At 35.8% G+C, this 21,698-nt stretch overlaps 2 protein-coding genes and 1 pseudogene across 4 annotated transcripts; 1 reads left to right on the top strand and 2 right to left on the bottom strand.

Moving 5' to 3' along the window:
• Nucleotides 1-6: 6 nt before the first annotated feature.
• Nucleotides 7-11,520, bottom strand: map2k4b (mitogen-activated protein kinase kinase 4b). Of its 3 annotated transcripts, none has more exons than XM_052102417.1 (13): nucleotides 10,914-11,165; nucleotides 9,281-9,316; nucleotides 9,116-9,148; nucleotides 8,542-8,644; nucleotides 7,496-7,670; nucleotides 7,148-7,267; nucleotides 4,784-4,903; nucleotides 4,614-4,665; nucleotides 4,317-4,444; nucleotides 4,128-4,205; nucleotides 2,471-2,619; nucleotides 2,257-2,302; nucleotides 7-2,035 (listed from the first exon to the last, which is right to left on the bottom strand). In XM_052102417.1, the coding sequence occupies exons 1-13, from the start codon at nucleotides 11,047-11,049 to the stop codon at nucleotides 1,922-1,924; spliced, it is 1,290 nt and encodes a 429-aa protein (XP_051958377.1). In that variant the 5' UTR covers nucleotides 11,050-11,165; the 3' UTR covers nucleotides 7-1,921. The 3 variants fall into 3 exon arrangements, with proteins under 3 accessions (XP_051958377.1, XP_051958378.1, XP_051958376.1); XM_052102416.1 differs by lacking the exon at nucleotides 10,914-11,165 and adding an exon at nucleotides 11,181-11,520 and having other exon boundaries at nucleotides 8-2,035; XM_052102418.1 differs by lacking the exons at nucleotides 9,116-9,148; nucleotides 9,281-9,316; nucleotides 10,914-11,165 and adding an exon at nucleotides 11,181-11,520 and having other exon boundaries at nucleotides 8,542-8,602.
• A 1,523-nt stretch (nucleotides 11,521-13,043) lies between these two features.
• On the bottom strand, nucleotides 13,044-15,086 carry adprm (ADP-ribose/CDP-alcohol diphosphatase, manganese-dependent). Its single transcript, XM_052102419.1, has 3 exons — nucleotides 14,383-15,086; nucleotides 14,032-14,154; nucleotides 13,044-13,941 (listed from the first exon to the last, which is right to left on the bottom strand). Exons 1-3 carry the CDS (start codon nucleotides 14,942-14,944, stop codon nucleotides 13,652-13,654), a joined length of 975 nt encoding a protein of 324 aa, XP_051958379.1. The 5' UTR covers nucleotides 14,945-15,086; the 3' UTR covers nucleotides 13,044-13,651.
• Nucleotides 15,087-16,799: 1,713 nt separating this feature from the next.
• LOC127626540 (growth arrest-specific protein 7-like) overlaps nucleotides 16,800-21,698 on the top strand; it is a 55,056-nt pseudogene continuing 50,157 nt past the window's right edge.

Below are 21,698 nucleotides of genomic sequence, written 5' to 3'. Positions count from 1 at the left end.
TTACAGTTTTTTTGAGGGTTATGTAATCTTGCTAATTATTGAGTGTAGGTATATACTATAAATATACACGCACACACAAAGAATAACTGATTACTTGGTTTTATTCTAGCATTTAGCCCATATGTGTGTTCAAATCAAACAGAGCAGTATGACAATAAGGTCACAGCTACATCCAAATTATGTAACAACTGACCTGCAGGCAAATACTTGGATCATAATATTAATAATGTGAACTTGGTTTCTTAGATGTCCTCATTAAATGTGACGTGTATAAGACAAAGAGCCCGAAGCAGTCAAAGGTTAATATATCTCAACCTGAACATATATGCCATTATCCCTGCACATTTCCTTGTTACAATTGTTACGGTTTACTGTTCTCACCATACACTTAAAATATTTTCACAGTGATAACTTTTCTGTACATATTTTCCACTCTTGATACAATATAATAATACACATTGCCCAAAAAAAATTATTATACCACGTTACTAAATATTCTGATATTGCAATTTGCACACTATTAATTCTTTGATATCATTTAAGAGGTTTTTCTTACGACTGTGAAACTGGAAAGTTGATCTTTTAAAAATAAACACAAGGACTATTGACGAGTAAATGTCATATATTAGTGAGCTAACATGATGTGGCAATTCTTTAGTTTTTTTCCATTCTGATACTTTTTAAAAATATGAAACTCTCAATAAAACTTTCAACACTATCAGGTGCCATATTAATGTGCAATCAAGCCATTTACCACAAATGATTTGATAACCACTGTACATCTTTAAAAATAAGTGACCCGTCAATGAATTATCATTTGAGGGCCCCAGACACATTCTATCCAAGCAAACAAAATTGTCAAGCCAAAATGTGACTTCAGGAAAACGGGCAGTCTGTGGAGAGGACGAGCATCTTAAAAAATGTGTGAATAAAGCAGATTCCTCAATGTTACTGAGAAAACGCCTGTATAAATATACATTTACAGTGGATAAGTGCCCTGTAAATCTAACTAAGCAAACTTTGATATAGTGAAAACCATTTGGATCTTTATGACATAATATTGCATATTGCACAAGTAAAGCTAATTAACACATTTCATCAACGCAGAACAATACCTTTGCATACTGATTCATTAAATAGAGAAAGGGTGACAATGATGTAAAATGTGTTTGTGTGCATGGTGTTATTTTGCTGATTATCTGTACACATATGAAGCAAAACACCAAACGCAGAAGATTGTTTCATAATGATGTCATTTTGGTAATCATACCCATGATCAACTAACAGACAAAGCTTGATCTGATGATCCTAAATGAGCAAATTCAAGTTTTGTTCATTAATATTCCCAAACGATTTCACAAACACAAAATGTAGCATCATATAAAGAATTAAGAAAGGCTGTTTTGCTGAACTTTGAAGCTAGATAACTCCTGTTTAAACTCCACAATGTAAATGGCTTTTAAATGAGAGCCTTTACTAATCTTTATTGCACAAAACATTTTAGAATTATTGTTGAGTATTTCTCTTTAAACACAATAATGTGTTTGTACATATGTGATAGTACAATTATGGTGCCTAGAGGGAATACTTAGACCCTTAACTATTTGTCTCATTTAACAAAATTACAAACCCTGCATTACATTATTGTTTTGGTCTTAGTGATATTTTTTTTCTAAGCACTTAAACTCAAAATGAAATACTAAGTTCTAAAAGGATTCAAATTCTGCACAAAGAAGCCAATGTCACTTTTAAAATAATTCATTCTGAATTTCAGTTTTTTGAAGACAGAGATCAAAATTTCAAAGTAGTGTTTGCAATTCAGTAAAATGGGAATTGGTAAAGGGTCTAAACGTTTTGCGAGACGCTGTATGTACACCAAATGATTGCCAGGCCATCCTCTTACCCAACAGACCGGTTACCATCAGTCAACATACATGGGAGAGCTAGGGGAGGTGGGCATTTGATCTAGAATTTTACATACATAACTGGCAACGTCCACAACTCGCTCTTCATACATCAGGATAAATGGGTGCTTCTGCAGAACAAAACAACAGAAATATCCTGAGCACATTAAGTCTTCCAATGACAATTTTTAGAATAATATGATTGTATTATAAAACTAACAAGTTAGAGACATAAAAGGCATTTTTGAATAATGTGTATTAGATAATGTATAGTCAGTCGGTCATTATTGCAAAGGTTCATTATGCCATAATGACCATTTGACTGAATATGGGAACAAGTGACTTCATTTACCAGCAGTTCTCTGTACTTTGGCCTTTTTGACTCATCCTTTGTAAGGCTGGGGGGCAAAAAAGTCACATGATCAAACAAAACCACATCACAAAAAGCAGCACATGTGTAACACAAAACATGCTTGTTTTACACTGGTAACCTATCGTTCAGGCCAATGCTTCAAAACTAACATAGGAAAACACCTCTGCCACATATGGTAAGGGACTGAACTCACCAAAGATTGACAAACTGGATAAATTTGGGAGAAAACTGTCTCTCCTCTGAGTTGCAGAGCTGAGGTGGGTCTCCTTTCACCACCTGTGTCAGCTGATCAAACACACTGTTCCATTTAGGGTAAGGAAAACGTCCCGTGGCAAGCTCATACTATAACAAAAAGACATTTGGCAGTTAACTTGAGAAAAGCACGTTGTTGTTGTTTTTTTTTTATATAGGCTAAACATTTTAAATGAAAAATTATTAGAAATTTGATAGGGGTTGCATCAACTAGTCAACTAGCTGCTTAGTTCTGCCACCAGTCGACGTGTTACATTTACATTTATTCATTTGGCAGACGCTTTTATCCAAAGCGACTTACAAAATAGGAAAACATATGCGAATCATCTTAAGGGGACAGTGATACGAAAAGTGCCATACTACAAAGTTTCACTATCATCAGAATAGTATACAAAACAGATTTAAGTGCAACAAGAATTGTAACGTTTTTTTTTTTTAGTGACCGGTTAAGTGCTTTTGGAAAAGAGTTGGGACGGTCATTCCACCAACATGGTATGATGAAACTGAAAGTCCGGGAAAGTGTTTTGGTGCCTCTCTGTTATGGCACGACAAGGCGACGTTCCTTAGCCGACCGCAGGCTACTGGTGGGAACGTAGCTCTGCATAAAAGTTTTTAGGTATGCTGGAGCAGACCCAGTGACTGTTTTATATGCCAGCATCAGGGCCTTGAATTTAAAACGGGCATGAACCGGCAGCCAGTGGAGAGAGACAAAGAGTGGTGTAACATGTGCTCTCTTAGGTTCATTAAAGACCAGACGTGCTGCTACATTCTGGATCATTTGGAGAGGTCTAATAGCACATGCAGGGAGGCCTGCAACAACTCAACTAGCTGCTTAGTACTGCCGTCAGTCGACATGTTCACAGTAAACACTACTAAGTTAGAAGAACTCAAGATATTTGAGGTAATCGGTTTCATCAAATGTTTTAAGTTCATAGAACTTTCAGATTTTGTACTACACATGCATGTGAATTCCTTTTAACTTGAAATTTTGAGTAAGCCAAGCCATACATTTTAAATGGCACTTAACTTTAAATTTAACTGGCTGAACTTAAAAAACCATGTCAGCTCAACTCAAATCCTTCAAGTAGAGGGAGACTAACAAGCTAGTACCAGCTAGATCTAATTATCTATCAACTATTTTGAGCAGAGTGATGGTTCTGGGTCGGCTTGGATCACATGACTTCTGTTGCACTTGTTCTATATTGCTACTTTCCGGGATGACTAGAAGAAATGAGAAGTCATGCATGCCCTGGTTTTGATATTGTGACAGAATAGGGCGGGGCCGGGTCGTGATTATACACATTATTATAATTAGCCTGATTATAGGCTAAGGGACCGCGTGTGTATAATCACGAAGCCCCGCCCTCCACCCTGTCACATTCCTCCCTCGTTTTCTCAGGCAGGGGAGCCCCTGGCATGACGTACAACCCCCCCCCCCTTTTCCCTGGGGGAGGGCGTGCCCCACTTGTGGTCGGCCTTTATCCCTCTCGGAAGCTTAATTAGCCTGATAAAGGGACCGGGTGTGTATAATCACGACCCGGCTCCGCCCTGTCACAGATATGTTTGTACAATGAAGAGTAGATATATTAGAGACATACCAATGTTATTCCCAAACTCCAAACATCTGAGCGGACATCATAGCCTTGTCGAGAGGCACTGGGGTCTATTCGTTCAGGCTGGAAATGGCACATGGTTTAATATATGGCATAAAATAACATCATATACTTTAAATGGACACAATCTACACGCAATGTTTTTTTCTAGAGGTAAAGAATATGGTGACTCACAGCCATATAAGGTCTGCATCCTGCATCTCTGGTCTTGGCAATTGAATCAACCAGCTGTCCACTGATACCAAAATCACAGAGCTTGATGTTGCCATTTCTATCCAGAAGAATGTTGGATGGTTTGATGTCTAGAAAAAAAAATAAAAGAGTTGAATAATTCAATGATTCAATTTAGGAATTCTGACACTATGTGTCAGAAAGCTAGGAACAAAAATGTTATTTAAAATGGTACAATTGATTTAATGGAATAATTGAACAGTATCCAGCTTTAAATGTTTTCAGAGCTTGGCAACTCACCTCTGTGGATTATTTTCAAGTTTTCTTTCAAGTGATTCAGTGCTTTCACAGTCTATAGTAAAAGATTAAGAAAAAGGTCAGTTGAATTTCCCTTTATAATAATCAAGAGTAATAGCAAAACTTGTGGAAAATAAATAATCTTCTAATAATACATGTGATTGGCCACTTACTGCTAATGTAATTTTGCCTAATATTTCCTCTGGAATGACATCATCTAATGCACAATATACATATTTGTAGAATTTATCGAGGGAGGTAGACATAAGTTCCATACATATCCAACAGTCACCCTGAACACAGACACAAATGGGTCAGTGACGTGACACTCTTTTTTTTGTCTGGATTTATTAAGTTATTCAAAAATACATAAAAAATGTAAAATATAAAAATATATTTAAAAAAAATAACAAAACAATTCCTTGAATACACCTCTACAATGATAAAATGTTTGGGATTTCTGAGTTCAAAGTCCTTTTTATACTGTTACCGGGGCTTAAACTAAACAATGTCTAAGCGATGTAATCTTTTGGAGAAAGTAATAAAATAAAGTCTCCTTAAAAGCTGAAATGATTGAGTGAGGAAATGTTGGCATAAGAAGCCTGGAATTTTGCAATGCAAATAGTTTTAAAATGTGATTCATATTTGAAAAACTTTGTCCACCAAATAAAATTTAGGCTGGGCGTACACGGTGTGAGTTTTGACACTCAGGAGGTCATGAGCCCCAGCACAAGTTACGAGTCAGTTTACTTGAATGCCAATGATTGACTTATGTTCAATAATATGGTAGTAAAAAAGACATTGTATTCTAAAGCCACTTTTTGTACTGTACTTATCAATGATTAACTCTTCTGCCACAAGAATGTAATGCCTTTTAATTATCTGAATATTTTATATATATATATATATATATATATATATATATATATATATGTATAATCTTTATATATTGAATTATTGTTATATGAGGGGCTTTCTCAGTAAATATTTGTATATGCGATTAAATGTGATTAATTAATCGGGACACCATGTAATTAATTAGATTAAAATTTGTAATCGATTGACAGCCCTAATATATATATATATATATAAAATAAAAAATACAAAATATTCAGATATATTCTGAATTCTTTAATATTCCAAAATGCATTACATTCTTGTGGCAGAGGAGTTAATCATTGATAAAACAATACAAAAAGCGGCTTTAGAATTTATTGTTTATTACCATATTATTGATCATAAGTCAATCATTGGCACACAGTTCACAGCAATCCATTTCACAAGTGAATTTGTCAATCAGTTGGAGATTTATTATGAGGGCTTGTTTAAGGACCCGTCAATGTACACCTGCGTCAGACATGCTTGTGTAGCATCTCGGCTGCGTTGCGTCAAAAACAAAAAAAATTTAGGTCACTGTGTCAAGTTAAATATAGTTTAATACTCAATCTTTAAACACATCTTGAGATCCCTTATTTCGGATTTGCGCTCCATTAGTTTCAATTACTGCCCTCTGGTGTAAACAGGTGGTACTACAAGCTTGCATTTCTCAGGAATCTTCCTTATTACGGTCTGGGGGCATTGCGATTAATTGCGTAAATTTTTTTAACGCGTTATTTTTGGTCAAATTAATCGCACTGAATTAATGTGTTAAATCGACAGCCCTAATAAAAAGATTTTTTTAAATGATCAGGAGGTTGTGAGCCACTCGGCTTCACTTTTAATTGCTCTCACACGATGCGAGCTGTGACCACACGAGCACCCACAATTTCCATGCGATCTCTCCTGACTGGAGAAAAATAATTATTATTATAAATCGGTCAGAGCTCGCACGACAGCCGAAAAACCGCACTGTGTACACCCGCCTTTAGGTGGTGTAACCAACATGGAGGTAGCCATTCTGTTGTCATGTGACTAAAAACATATATACATATAAAATACATGTAAAAAACAGAGGGGTCCCCTTAAACCCTCATGACTGCATGTGTGCGCATGTTTTTAAATATATCAGATATTTTGATTTTTTTTTTTTTGGTGAAAGCACATTTTGTTCAGTTCAAATAAATCTTTCAGATTTATGACTCAAATTAATATTTGGAAAAAATATGATTAATTTGTGTACATTCACATGTAAGGAGCAAGGAAAGTATTTTAATTATGTTGACTTGATGGTTACACCACTTGATATTTTTAAAGTTGTGAAATCCAAAACTTGAAATTAAATAACTTAGATTAAATATCTAGACAAAGATATTATATTTATGCAAATATATTTTTAACTCTCCTTGTCATCATCTCAGACAACCTTATTTGTCAATGGTCAAAAACTTACAGCCAACATTAAAATAACCAGGAGCATCATTAAAATACATACTCATTAAAATACATTTGAATTTTAACAAAATGTTATTTATTGACTTAACAAAACGAACCCCAAATAATGTTTCATCTTTTTCATACTGGAAGCAATCTTCAAGATACAAATGTTAACCATGTGGATGTTAATAGCAAAGTTGAATTCAGAGATGCCATCAGCTCACCTCTCTGAAGAGTGCTCCGTAGAACTGGACAATATATGGGCAGTCGCTACTCCTCATCACTACATCTAAATCCATGAGAAGCTGTTTCTGTTCCTTCTCATCAACAGTGGAGCGAATCCTCTGCATAGCACAAGAAAAACTTGAGTCAGTATAGATACATAATGGCACAGTCTATGACAGTTTTAAAAAATATGGAAGAAATCTTTGAAAATCAAACAGAAATTCCCGCCTAAGATCTCCTTCCCTTCCAAATCTACAGCTCACATGCAAGCCTAGTTGTGGCTATACTGTATGTATGCCTCTCTTACCCCTTTTTTACCTATTTATAACCAAACAAATCTGAATTACCTTGACAGCCATGATCTGACCACTAGGTTTATGCACCATGTTGTTAACCGAGCCGTACGCTCCCCTTCCGATCTCCCCCAGATCCTTCAGGTCCTCAGCCGTGAAGTCACAATGCTGCTCTGGAGAAATCTTCAGTTTCCCTGACGACTCAATACTGTGTGTCCGCAGCCTCTGTCTGAAAGTAATTTTTGAAAAAGTTAAGTTTTATTATTTCTTTTTTTGCAATTGAAATCTTAAAGGAACAGTTCACCCAAAACTTAGAACTAATCATTTACTCACCCTTATGCCATCTCAAACTCATATGACTTATTCTTCTGTGGAGCACACACTAAAACACTTTGATGGAGATATTAAATATGGATGTTTTTGTTTAAACAGTGCAAGTCAATGGGCTCCAACACTTTCAAACTCCAAAAAAAGGCAGTATAAAAGAAATCCATACAACTTGAGTGGTTTCATCAATGTCTTCTGAAGTGATATGATCAGTTCTGGGTGAGAACATACCAAATGTAACCCCTTTTTCATATCTAAAAATCTTGACATTGGCAGTCCCCTTAAAGCTCATTTACACTTCCTCGTGCTTGACGAATGCGCAGAGGACTTGTTCATGCACAGAGCATGTACATGTGTATGGGCGAATATTCTTATCCAAAACCGATTGGATTGCATCAGAAGACATGGATTAAACCACTTTATGCTGCCTTTATGTCCATCTTATAGCTTGAAAGTGTTGGACCCTATTGACTTGCATTGTATGGATATATTCACATCACATCTCCATTTAAAAAAAAATCCTGGTTTGTGCTTTACAGAAGAAAGTATGTCATACATGTTTGAGACGGCATAATGGTAAGTAAATGATGAGAGAATTTTCATTTTTGGGTGAACGGTTCCTTTAAGAGACTACTTAAGTCGAGACAGTACAGCCAACTTCGATGAACTACGCCTCACTCACTCCCCTGCTGCTGAAAGGGGATGGTTGACAACTTAATTCATGGGGAGGGAATTTATCTACAATTTGTATAGTTTCTTGTTCACCCACTCACATGTGTGGATTCTGGAAAGGAGGGTTAGCCGTCGCGATGGGGAGCCTTGCGGTTGGTTTGACTGGTGAATTAGCAAAGTTTAACTTAAGTGCTTTGCGTTTACCTGTAAAGGAGGAGAACATTAACTCCTGTTAACTTGAGATTTTATTACTCAAGATAATTAAAACTTTTTCATGGTTTGGGTTTCAAAACAAAGTAAAAAATATATAAATAATAATACACAATGTATGCAGAAAAAATGACTATGGAAATAACTGAGAATAAATAAATGAGCTGATTAGTGCAATTCAATTTTCCAAGAGGCAAAATTATATTGTATGATTAACTCTGTATGTAATTAGGTCATATTGTCTATTATTTGTTTTAAAAAGTCCAATGTGATATTTAAAAAAACAAAAATTTTACATTTTCAACATTTCATTCAAATATTTAGAATTTTAACCTCTTTAAAAAGGTGTCATTGACAACCATCCAAAATAAGAAAGAAAACAGTTGACATTTTCTGCAGAACAAGTGTTTAGAATACCACAAAAGGGTGGCAAAAAATTGTATGGGCACAGAAAACTGGGCTTACTTTGGGTTACTCCAGACAGATTTATTTGAAATCCTGATGAAAGAGGAAAACAAATTTCAACATTAATGCAGATGCTGATAAATCAAAATGATGGTGCAAATAAAAATGAGACGTGCAAAATTGAACCTACTGTAAACCAGTAAAGTTGTACATGAGCAAGCATACCTGTTTCATTTTGACACCTCCAGCACGTGTTGGAATCTGAATGCGAGCCATACATATACACATATATACATATATTTAAAATAGACAATTAAACAATGATGCTATAACAATAATGGAAAGTAGTCATATTTGTTACCTAGCCTATCTACTAGAATATATATATATATATATATATATATATATATATATATATATGATATATATATATACACATACACACACACACACATACATACATACACTGGTGGCCAAAAGTCTGGAATAATGTACAGATTTTGCTATTTAGGAAGGAAATCGGTACTTTAATTCACCAAAGTGGCATTCAACGGATCACAAAGTATTGTCAGGACATTACTGATGTAAAAAACAGCACCATCACTATTTGAAAAAAGTCATTTTTGATCAAATCTAGACAGACCCCATTTCCAGCAGCCATCACTCCAACACCTTATCCTTGAGTAATCATGCAAAATTTCAAATTTGGTGCTAGAAAATCACTTGCCATTATATCAAACACAGTTGAAGCTATTTGTTTCGTTAAATGAAGCTTAACATTGTCTTTGTGTCCACAGTATGCAATAGACTGGCATGTCTATGACACGCCATGCTTGAAATTGTCAAAAAAAACCCTGAAGATTTCATACAAATGTGTACACTACAGTCTTCAAAGACAAAGGACAACTGGCTCAAACAAGGACAGAAAGAGATGTGGAAGTCCAGATGTACAACTAAACAAGAGGATAAGTACATCAGAGTCTCTAGTTTGAGAAACAGATGCCTCACATGTCCTCAGCTGACAGCTTCATTGAATTCTACCCACTCATCACCAGTTTCATGTACAACAGTAAAGCGAAGACTCAGGAGGCCTTATGAGAAGAATTGCAAAGAAAAAGCCACTTCTGAAACAGAAAAACTAAAAAAGGTTCGAGTGGGCAAAGAAACACAGACAATGGGCAACAGGTAATTGGAAAAGACTGTTATGGATCTTAACCCCATTTAGCTTTTGTGGGATCAGTTAGACTGTAAGGTGCTTGAGAAGTGCCCGACAAGACATCCACATCTATGGGAAGTGCTACAGGAAGTGCTACAGGAAGTGTGGGGTGAAATGTCACTTGAGTATCTGGACAAACTGACAGCTAGAATGCCAAGAACCTGCAAAGCTGTAATTGATGCACGTGGAGGATTTTTTTTATGAGAAATCTTTGAAGTAGTTTAAAATGTTCTGAATTATTATTTTTTAAATAGTAATATACTAATTTAAATTGTATAATATGTTTCACGTTATTAATGTCCTGACTATACATTGTGAACAGTTGAATGCCACTTTGGTGAACAGTACCAATTTATTTTAATAAATCTGTTGCTTTAACAGATGATCTAACCAAATGCTATGAAACACATTCTTCATGTTTGTATTCTACATGTTTACATGTATACATATAAAATCTATATAACCTGTCTATAGTATAAGTATGTAGGTCCATGTCTATTGCTTATTTTTATTTAAGTTCAAAAGTGGTAAAAAACAAAAAAAAAGAACAAGGTGGTTGTGCATTAAAACTAAGTGAGTTGCTTAGCTAGACAGTATTTTTAGGCATCGCAATGCGATGTCTATGATAAGTAGGAAGCTTACTATGTTTTGAGAAACAGCCATTGAGTGCAGTGCAGTACAGGCCTACAGCCTCAGGAGACAAATGCAGGATTAAAAAAACATTGTACATATATAAAGTAGTTCTTTCAGAACAGTTTTTGTAGTGTTTTGCTTTCATTTGTCATTGTAATAAACATTCAGTACTGGGGAAGGCGAAAGCCCAGGCCTGGCCTAACTACTGTCAGCTTGCGTTAGCAATGTCATATTAAACGACAGGGAATACATCCACACTGTATTTGAATCCCTTACCCTGCATGTTGCTCACTTTCGTTAAGTGTTGCGTCTGCAGTTGCGGATGGTGCAGCACGGATCCCACAGCGCTAATGCTCCTATTGCATGAAGTTGGTGAGTTGGTGCTGTGACTGGGAGTCGCCATTGTGGAGCTCTTTGATTCCACAGCAGCTCTAGTGGCTGCAATGCAGTGAGACAAATTTACACTTTGACACGATTCAGCGCTACACATTCAACAGTCACTATGCTTCCGCGCCCCATTCGGTTCAGTATAGAATGGAGAGGGTTAAAAAGAGGTCCTAAGTCGAGACAGTACAGCCAACTTCGATGAACTACGCCTCACTCACTCCCCTGCTGCTGAAAGGGGATGGTTGCCATGTGTTAGAAAACTCCCCTCTGTTGTGTGTGCATTGAGTTTGAGCAAGAGGAAAGATTCTTCATTGGGGTCAACTTTGAGGTTAAGATGGTCATGCAAGAACTTGAGGAGAAAATAAATAAATGAATACATTTGAACTTCATATAGTTCATATGAAACTTAAATAATCTTGTCTCAAAAGTTTCATAATTACAATGGCAATAATGAGGGTTGGATGTTTGCTTTGTTTGTAGGCTCTGTCTGTATTAAAGGATTCCGGGTTCAACACAAGTTAAGCTCATTCGACAGCATTTGTGGCATAATGTTGATTACCACAAAAATAAATTTTGATTTGTCCTTCTAAAAGCAAAAATCTGGTTTCCAGTGAGGCACTTTTAATGGAAGTGAATGGGGCCAATCCATAAATGTTAAAATACTCACTGTTTCAAAAGTACAGCCACTAGACTGCATGTTGACATGATTTTAGTGTGATAAAATCACTTACTAAACTTTTCTGTGTAAAGTTATATTAAATTTGACAACTTTGTTATCATGACAATGCAATGTCAACAATCCTAAAATGACTGTAAAAATGTTACAGCTCAAATAACATGTGAGTTTTAAGAGAAAGAATAAAGTAAATTTTATAAAATTATAAGCTTCACTTTTCTGCCTATAACCCCTCCAAAAATTGACCCCATTCACTTCCATTGTAAGTGCCTCACTGTAACCTCGATTTTTGCTTTTTTTTTTTTTTTTTTAAAGAAAAGAACAGACAAGTCAAAATTATCAATATTATGCCATAATTGCTGTCGATTTATTCCAGGTTGTATTGAACCTGGAATATTCCTTTACATTTTAAATGTGTATTGTACCAAGAAAAAAACTTAAATATATTTGAATTAAGTTAATAATTAAAATAATATGTATGGATATATGTGCAGATGGCATGACATAGTTTTGGGAATTTGACATGTCCTGCAGTGCGACATGCTATACTCCAACTAAAAGTATTTTAACAGCACTTTCTTTTATAATTATTATGGATGCAGCTTCTATGCGCATCCAAAAATATATAAATGTGGGTGCAGGATCCAAAAATAACACACATAAAAAAACATATATATATATATATATATATATATATATATATATATATATATATATTCAGTTATATTTTGCATAAAGCAAATGAAGCCTACATTTATAACCAATAAGGTTTTTTTTTTTTTTCAGGAGATTTTACTCCCCAATTCTCATTACTGTAACACATCAAGGAATGTTACTTTTACTATTCCTATTTATCTCAAAGCCCTTACAAAGTCCTGTTTGAAATATTTTACAATACAAAGAGGATGTTGTACAATGATTTCTAAACTTAAAATCAGCCAATACCAAGGAAGAACTACTATGATGTAAAAATACTTTACAATTTAAATAATATAGAATTTTATTCATGTTGCATTAATGAGAATATCATAATGACCATCTTTTTCACAATATGTTTATTAGTATTGAGGGATAAATTGAGCATAACTGTCATGGAAATAATGTACAATTATAATAACAAATACTGTATTGGCCCAAAAATATAGGCTTCAATTTCTTTAAAGCAAAATGTAATTTCTTATTGATTTTAGTGTAAAATAGGACCAGGAATTTTTCTTGACAGGTTTTGTGAGAATCACACAATTAACATTTCAAGCCATTCAGCTCTACCTCAGACACTTAAACTAAATACTTTTAAAAATGTATTTGTCACACTGCAGGAACTTTAAATAAATTAGTGACAGAATCAAGTATACACAATCTTAAAAGAAATGGGGACCAGCACTGGGCCTAAGATATAGGCTACACAGAATATACATTCTAACCTAAAATCTTGATAAAATAAATAAATACAAACCTCCATGGACATTATGCATCAACTACACATATACAGTATTTCTAATTGATACAGAGGATATTAAATCACCTTGTTCTTTCTAAATGGAACATCATTTTATGAACATATTTATCAAATATAACTTAACACTAAAATGTAAGTATAATTTATATTGTCATGCAAAATGGCATGTTTATTTTCATTCACAATAGTTACTGACAATGATTGTATTCTCTGTCATACAAGGGCTCATGGATACTTGAGATTTCTGTCTGATATCCTTCCACTGCCCTTCAGAACCATCTGATCCTCGTAGACATAAACAGTCCCATAGGCATTACTGTCTGGAGAAGTTTCAATCACCCCTTCCAGTGTAAGGTGGTGAATTCCAGACACATCTCTGTGATATCCTCCATCATGGTCATGTCCCGCCATGAAGCAAACCACACTCTTATGAGAGTGAAGACTAGAGAGCATCGCATCGTAGTTCCAAGCAAGGCAAATTGGGTCCGTAGAGTCTGGGTGAACAGGAAGATGACCTGTAAAAATAATGTAATAAAATTACACTCAAAATAAATATTAAAGAGCTAATTAAATTAACTGAAAAAAGAGGGTTATCCTGTACTTACTCACGATAGTTACTTTCTCGTGTTTCTGGTCAGCAAGGGATAAGACTTCATCAAGCCACACAAGCTGTTCTTGACTGAATCCTCCATTAAATTTCACAAACCTTTGTTCTAACCCCTTACACACTATATGAAAGCACATTAACAGTACACAATTAAGGATGAACGTATATAAAAAATATCAGCTTCTCTGGATTTACTATTTATAGGTATGTGTTTGAGTAAAGTGAACATTTTTGTTTTATTCTACATTATGTATTATATAACATTATGTGTTTTATTGCAAATTACATTATATTATATCATTAACATTAATTAATATATTATTTTGTCTTACATATAGACACAGTTTACCTGGAGAGATGTTGAGATCAGGATTGGTGTTGTGTTCCTTCAACAGTTTCATTGACGTATTGTACTTTTCACTGGACGGATCTCTTCCGATGATGCTCATGTCATACGCATCAAGAACTACAAATCGAAACTTGGGGGCGGGGCTGAAGTGATACGCATAAATTTCGTCACCAATAAGGCTACTTCCGGATTCGGTTGGTGCTCCGCTGTTTACTGGAGAGGCGAAAAGTGTTTTTCTGCTGAAGTTGTAAAACTCGTGATTACCCCACACATGATGAACCTCTAGTGAACTGTTGTTAAATTCATTGACAACTGTTTCTAGGGCTCGATCCGAAGCGTCATAATTCTTATTGTAACCATCTATAATGTCCCCGAGCTGAAGAATAAAGCCGGGTTTGATGTGCTCCTTGTTCCAACACTGGTTCGCATTACGCAGCAGTTGAAGACTATTCCTATAATAGCGTTTCCTTGTTCTCCGGAAGTTTAAGCCGTCGTCTATGTCTGCGTATTGAATGTCAGCTATTATTCCAAAAGTAAACACCGGTCGCTTGCAATCCTCCATTTCTGCTCTAGCGGTCTGTGGATGTACAGTACCGACAGTGCTAGCGCTGCGTGAATGGGTAGCTAATTTAGTGAAATTCCGAACATACAGCTTCAATGCAGCCAGTGTTCAGAAGAGTGTTTACAGAGTTTATAATATAATGACCAGCGTAACTAAAGAAAAGCGAAAGCGTGCCCTGTCATTGACAGTTCGGAGAATGTACCATCACAATAAAAAAAAGGGGGGGCGGATAAAAATAAACAGATTATTTACATTTTATTTATATATTTATTAAATTGTATTATTAAAAATATATATATAAAATATACTTAGATTTAGCCTTAATCTGTGTTTCATTTCAAACGTAATCCGTAAAACTAATGTAATATCTTTTCAAGGTATTCAGACCTCGTGGTAAAATCGCTACATGTTGCTGACCACTAGAGGGAGACAACAGGAAACCATGTGAAGTTGGCTTGACCACATTGCAAAAACTATTGTAGGTTTTTGTATTATTATTATTATTTGAGAGAATACTTCTATTTATCGGTATTTTGTTTGTTCCGTAGACAGAAAATGTTTAAGATACATATATATATATGTGATAGTTTATATACAAATGTGTGGACAAAACCTGAGAGGCAGTGGGTTTGAACTGGACATGAGTCATCTCAGTGCTGTAGGTGTCAGTGTCAAGGCACATTAGCATGGATAATGCTGTATATCACTATAACTATAATCATATAAACACAAGTACAGCAAAAGTCATTGTTCACTGCAGAGGTCAGAATGCTGCGGAAGGACATTATGTGTATATTTTTCCTATACAATACCCTGAGATATTTTTGCTGACTAAAAATTGTGACAGCTAGCCCCTGTGTCCCCTATATGTATAATATGATTATTTAAAGCAGTTCCCAACCCTGTTCCTGGAGGCCCCCCAACACAGCACATTTTGTATATCTCCCTTTTCTGACACACCCAATTCAGGTCTTGGAGTCTCCATTAACGAGCTCAGTTGAATCAGGTGTGTTTGATTAGGGAGCTATCCAAAATATGTAGTGTTGGGGGCCTCCAGGAACAGGGTTGAGAACCACTGATTTAAAGGAATAGTTCACCAAAAATTTAAATTATCTCATCCTTTAATCACCGTCATGCCATCACATATGTGTATGACTTTCTTTCTTCTATTGAACACAAAGATTTATAGAAGAATATCTTATTTCTGTAGGTGAATGCAAGGGTGTGGTGGCTAGACCTTTGAACCTCCAAAATTCTCATAATGGCAGCATGAAATTAATCCAAACGACTGGTTAAATCCATGTAGTCAGAAGAGATATGATAGGATGTGGGTGAGAAACTGAATGATATTTAAGTCCTTTTTTTTACTATACAACTGAACTTTCACTTTCACAATCAGAAAGTGAAAGTGGAGATTTATAAAAAATAAAAATAAAAAAAAAAGATTTAAATATTTACCTGTTTCTCACCCAAAGCGATAGCAAAGGCATGATTTAAATCACGTGTCGTGTGGATTAGTTTTATTGTGCCTTTATTTGAGAGAAAAACAAATATTGTTAATTCTTGTTCACCTAAAAATGTTCAAATTGGCAGCTATTAGCAGGATGCTTTATTAAAGCACACCCATCTATCTCCAGCATAGCATTACTGAAGCTCTTTGTGATCCTCTGTATAAAATAACTTTTGTAAAAATAAAAAAAATAATAATAAAGGGGAATTTCTGTTCTGAGGGATGGGGAAGACTTACTCATCTCTACTGCATGTAAATGATGAGAGTGGGTGTGTTCATTTACACAGCAGCACATTGTCTCATTAGCATATTGGAGTGAGACGCTGAACTTTGAGTCGCATTTTATCATAGTATCGCGCAAGTCAGGCTGAACCATTTGGAATAGTGGGAGTCCAGCGCTGTCAGTGCCACAGAGGGCTCAAAATACTGTAGATTTTAACTTCACTGAACACCACTGTCATGATACAGTATGACTGGAGCACTCTGAACATCGATTAAGGTTGCTGTTTCACCAGGAACACGTTTGGAGTAAGGGATTGGAGACAATTTGACGATTTCGTTCATCGTCCGGCGAGTTTACGATGTCAGGATCTTTTTGTAGAAGTTTGTATGCCTTCAAAGGAGATCAGCATCAGCAAGGGTTGAAGTTTGAGGCAGGTGAACTCATCAAAATAACACAAGTTCTGGACGGAGGTTGGTGGGAGGGCGAAAAAGACGGAGTGAGGGGATGGTTTCCCTCAACTTACGTTCAAGCAGAGGTAAGAGTGCGCTTTTTACGCAATGGAATGTGTCAGTCATCTGTAAACGCCAACGGTTTTATGTGTATCGTGTGTAGCAAGACATGCTGCATTTTGCACCATCATTTTAAAACTAGATTATATTATGTCAGAAACTAATAAATCCCTTCAGATGTACAGTTATAGTGCTTTTCTTTTAGCTTACATCGGCGCTTAAAGCGCTTCTTACAAAGTTTATTATTATTATCATCATCATCATCAGTTTATTAAAGCTGTAGCTACATGTCTGCACTTTTTTGTGAGAATAGCCTACACTTTCGATTGAATTAACCAGTGAACTTGCAAACACTCACCGTTACAACTTTCCAAACAGGTTTTGAATCTAGCTATTCATGTGCAAGAGGGGCACAGTAGTTTCCCACAAGGGGATCTCTTATTTTTGGTGATGTGATACTGCCCACAAACTGGTCTTGATTTCCTCGTTCCACAAACCTGAATATGGTTTGGTCAGCTAAACCTCTTATATGGATGGATGGATGAAAGATAGATAGTGTATTGTGTATCTCTTTTTCTGAACTTGATTCAGGTGTGGACAGTAACAGAAACTCTTCTAAATCTCAACATAACAAAACATTAAACACTATCAAGTATCCCCATTTATATTCATCTTCCACAAAAACATATAAAATAACAATAAATAAATCCCCAGCCCAGTTTCATCTATGCTTCATTAATTCTACAAAAAATATTCATGTTGTCCCAACTCAAATGGATTATGTAAACTTCTGTTTTACACATTTAAGTAGCAAGAACATAACGAAATCAAGTTGTGACTGTATGTTCTAGAATTGTGTTGGTTTAGTTTATTTTATTTATGTAAGTCTTTTAAGTTTTTTTTTTTTTTTTGATGGTCATTCCCTAAAACGTAATTTTATTAAAATTCACCAAACAAACTCAGTTAAATTCAAGAGGAACTCCGTTAAATTCAAAGGAGGTGGATTGTATTGGATTACTCTAAAAGTCCAGATACATTAACATGTTAATGATAAATTACACTCTTCCCCAGGAAATTGGGGATGCTTACTCAACGAGGAAGTGTTTTTCTTTTATTCTTAAATCTCTTCCTCTTTTTAGATCTCAGTTTTCAAAACTACGGGCCACAATTAAGAGAAACCATACATCAGAGTTAAAAATAGAACTAAGACACGCTCCTCTGAGTGGTAGCTATACCTCAGCAGTTCTCAGTTTATTACCATGCATCACCTCCAATTTCTCACTTTCACTCACACCCCCTGTTTGCGCATGCAGAGATATTCAGGGTTGTGCAGAGTAAAACAAAGTATTCTGGGCTGAATACTAAATGCTCTCTCAAATGTATTCAGTAGTGTATTCTGATACATAACAAAAGTTATGGGTTCAGAATATATGAATACTTATAGAATACATATTTATATAATCAAGGCACAATTGGAAGAATTATGTGTGATATGCAGTATATCATATATTATCTTATCTGAACGGCTTCATCTCCACTACATAAAAAAACTTGTTTTGTATTTTAATATTCTTCTTAACCCATTATTTGATTGGACTGACAAACATTAATACATTTTGACAAAAAATTGGATACAAAATGCAACATTAACAATATTTTCGAGATAATAAATGAATGCCACTGAAATGCAACAGAAATTAAGCATGCAACATTGTTGTCACAGGATCTTACAATGTAGTCAATTATTTTAACTATGCATGCTTCCATATTAAGGCCTATTTTTTCTTAGAATTTTATACTTCTTTTATTACTGACACTTTTTTGGGGGGTGCTTGTAATTATTTTACTCCTTTGATTTTAATTGTCAATTATAGATTTTTGTTTGTGAATCTCTTCAAATGATATGTCAAATAAATGTATTTAACAGCAATAACAATCACAGGAAACGATGTATAATGCGCTCAAATGTATTGACTATATTGATTCTGGTGCACAGCTGACAGCCTGCTGATTAAGACAACAACTTTACTTTGCGGTTGCCTGATTTTCAATCCTGGAATCGCAGCTGCTCTGGGAGAGAGAGTGCAAGTGCACGTTTCTGTAAAAAAAAAAAGTTTCTCACTTGATTGACAAGATTTTAATTTTTCTGCCTTATTTTGTGGTCATTGAAGATCCCTGAAGTTACCATGCTTTTATATGTATCTGCATTTTCAGTTATTTCCTTTTAAAGCTGCACCGTCAAAGTTAAAACTCTTGTTTTAACACAGCGGTTTATTAACAGGCGAGGGTTGGCGCTTCGCTGCTGTCTGGGATGCATCTGGATGGATTAGCGTGTACACCTCAAATGCGATGTGGTCATGTGTGTTTTTTTTACTACCTTCGTTTGTGGTTTTTGTGATCTAACAAAATGTTTCGGACCCGTTTACACCTGTATTTATCACTGACCACATGTGATCGGATCACCTGAAACACATCTTAATACGAGGTGTAAACTGTATTCTGAATACAGGTGCTTGAGAACAGAATGGGGCTGAATACAGTTACTTAATTTTTGTATCCTGAATATGTAAGGCCAGTACAAGTATTCCTTTACAGCCCAGCACTGGAGATATTTAACATAAAATGAGATTGGTTAGTTCACATACAAATTCGCATACAGTACATTGTACATTCCTTACTGTAACAGGGGCAGTACACATTCATGGATATCTCAGCATCTATTTAAGAGTTGGCCTAAACTAATTATTTCCCTCTGTAGACCCTGGCCAGGTTTTGGGTAAATTGATACAATTAAAGGAATTCCAACATTAAAATATGACCATATAAAAATAAGTATTATTTGTGTAAGTAATATCAAGAAATTAACAAACACAACATAAAATAACCTTTATATAACAAATCATGTGTTTTTACTGCAGTGTACAGTCTGAAAGTGCCATTAAAATGCAATTGCATGGAGTCTATAACAGCAGTGACAGAAAGAATTACATCCAGTATCACATACTGTAAAACAGTTAAAGGATGGGCAAGGAGGAGGCGAGAACCGGCTTGTCAACATAAATGATATTTTAATGAGAAACTTAAACTCAAAAACACATAAACAAACACACATGCGGACCTGCCCGTAATTCTCTCTCTCTCGAACAATCGTCACCGGCCGCCTTTATCCCTCGCGTGCCTCATCAGGCCGATTGGGGACCGGGCGCGCGATATTCCGACCCGGCCCCGCCCCCCCTCCGCACCACCGGCATGACTTACACCCCCCCCATCCCTGGGGCGGGGTGTATCTCGCGTGGTCATCCCCGCCTTCCTCGCCCTGGGAGGAGACGAAAGGGGACAAACACCAACAAAATAGGCGAGGGAATATTCCGATATTCCCGGCCCCGCCCCCCTCCGCTCCACACATACATTGTCAAAGTTCACAGCAGACCCACACATTAGCACCAAAAAACCTGAGTGGAAAATATGACATGAACAACAAACCATGAAAAAAGCCTCTAGTGTCTAAGGGTGGCACCTCAGCAGATAACATACACAACAAATTACCATTTAAATCATCTTGCATCACTTTGCCGGACAGTGAAAAACGCATTTAATAGGTCATGATTTCCTTCTCTCACCCTCCTTGCAAAACTGAATTCCATTATATTAGCTATGCTGATGAAAGTGGTTAGGAAATGTTTTCAGTTACCTTAACTCTCTCTGCTTGCTCTGTTATGTTATGCTGCTAGAGTTACAAACTGCGCATTAATATCGAAAAGTGATTAAAACTGACCGGAACTACCTGTGCATTCAACAGTTTGAAATGCATGCATTCCAGCCAATCAATGAGCAGTGTACAGTTGTAATCAGAAGTTTACAAGTCATTGTAAAGTCATTGAAATACATTTTTTAACCACTCCACAGTTTACTTATTTTTTAAGTCATTTAGGACATCTACTTGCATGACACGAGTAATTTTTCCAGCCATTTTTTCAGACAAATTGTTTCACTTTTATTTGACTAATTGGAGTCAATTGAAGGTGTACCTGTGGATGTATTTTAAGGTCTATATTCAAACTCGGTGCCACCTTTTCTTGATAATCTTGGGATAATCAAAATAAATCAGTCAAGACCTCAGAAAAAGAAATTGGGTCCTCTGATTGTCTGGTTCATCCTTGGGAGCAATTTCAGAATGCCTAAAGGTAGGTGCCAGGTTCATCTGTACAAACAACACCATACTGCTCAGGAAGGAGACACATTCTGTCTCCTAGTGATAAATGTAGTATGGTGTGAAAAGTGCAAATCAATCCCAGAACAACAGCAAAGGACCTTGTGAAGATGCTGGAGGATTTAGGTAGACAAGTATCTATATCCACAGTAAAACGAGTCCTATATCCACATAACCTGAAAGGCTGCTCAGCAAGAAAGAAGCCACTGCTCCAAAACCACCAAAAAAAGACAGACTACAGTTTGCAAGTACACATGGGGACAAAGATCTTACTTTTTGGAGAAATATCCTATGGTCTGATG

This window comes from Xyrauchen texanus, chromosome 33 (assembly GCF_025860055.1).
Source record: "Xyrauchen texanus isolate HMW12.3.18 chromosome 33, RBS_HiC_50CHRs, whole genome shotgun sequence".
Taxonomy (NCBI): Eukaryota; Metazoa; Chordata; class Actinopteri; order Cypriniformes; family Catostomidae; genus Xyrauchen; species Xyrauchen texanus.
The sequence above is the reverse complement of the archived record's forward strand: the minus strand, read 5'-3'. Positions and strand labels throughout refer to the sequence as shown.

What these genes read in the sequence shown, in the direction of transcription:
- adprm (XM_052102419.1), bottom strand. Translation starts at nt 14,944, where the DNA reads ATGGAGGATTGCAAGCGACCGGTGTTTACTTTTGGAATAATAGCTGAC. An exon ending in TGATCTCAACATCTCTCCAG is followed by an intron (nt 14,155 to 14,382) that starts GTAAACTGTGTC and finishes GCTTTCATATAG; the next exon opens with TGTGTAAGGGGTTAGAACAA. An exon ending in CGAGAAAGTAACTATCGTGA is followed by an intron (nt 13,942 to 14,031) that starts GTAAGTACAGGA and finishes TTATTTTTACAG; the next exon opens with GTCATCTTCCTGTTCACCCA.
- map2k4b (XM_052102416.1), bottom strand. Translation starts at nt 11,394, where the DNA reads ATGTGTAGCGCTGAATCGTGTCAAAGTGTAAATTTGTCTCACTGCATT. An exon ending in GAAAGTGAGCAACATGCAGG is followed by an intron (nt 9,317 to 11,180) that starts GTAAGGGATTCA and finishes GCTCGCATTCAG; the next exon opens with ATTCCAACACGTGCTGGAGG. An exon ending in GGAGTTTGGGAATAACATTG is followed by an intron (nt 2,620 to 4,127) that starts GTATGTCTCTAA and finishes TTTTTGTTATAG; the next exon opens with TATGAGCTTGCCACGGGACG.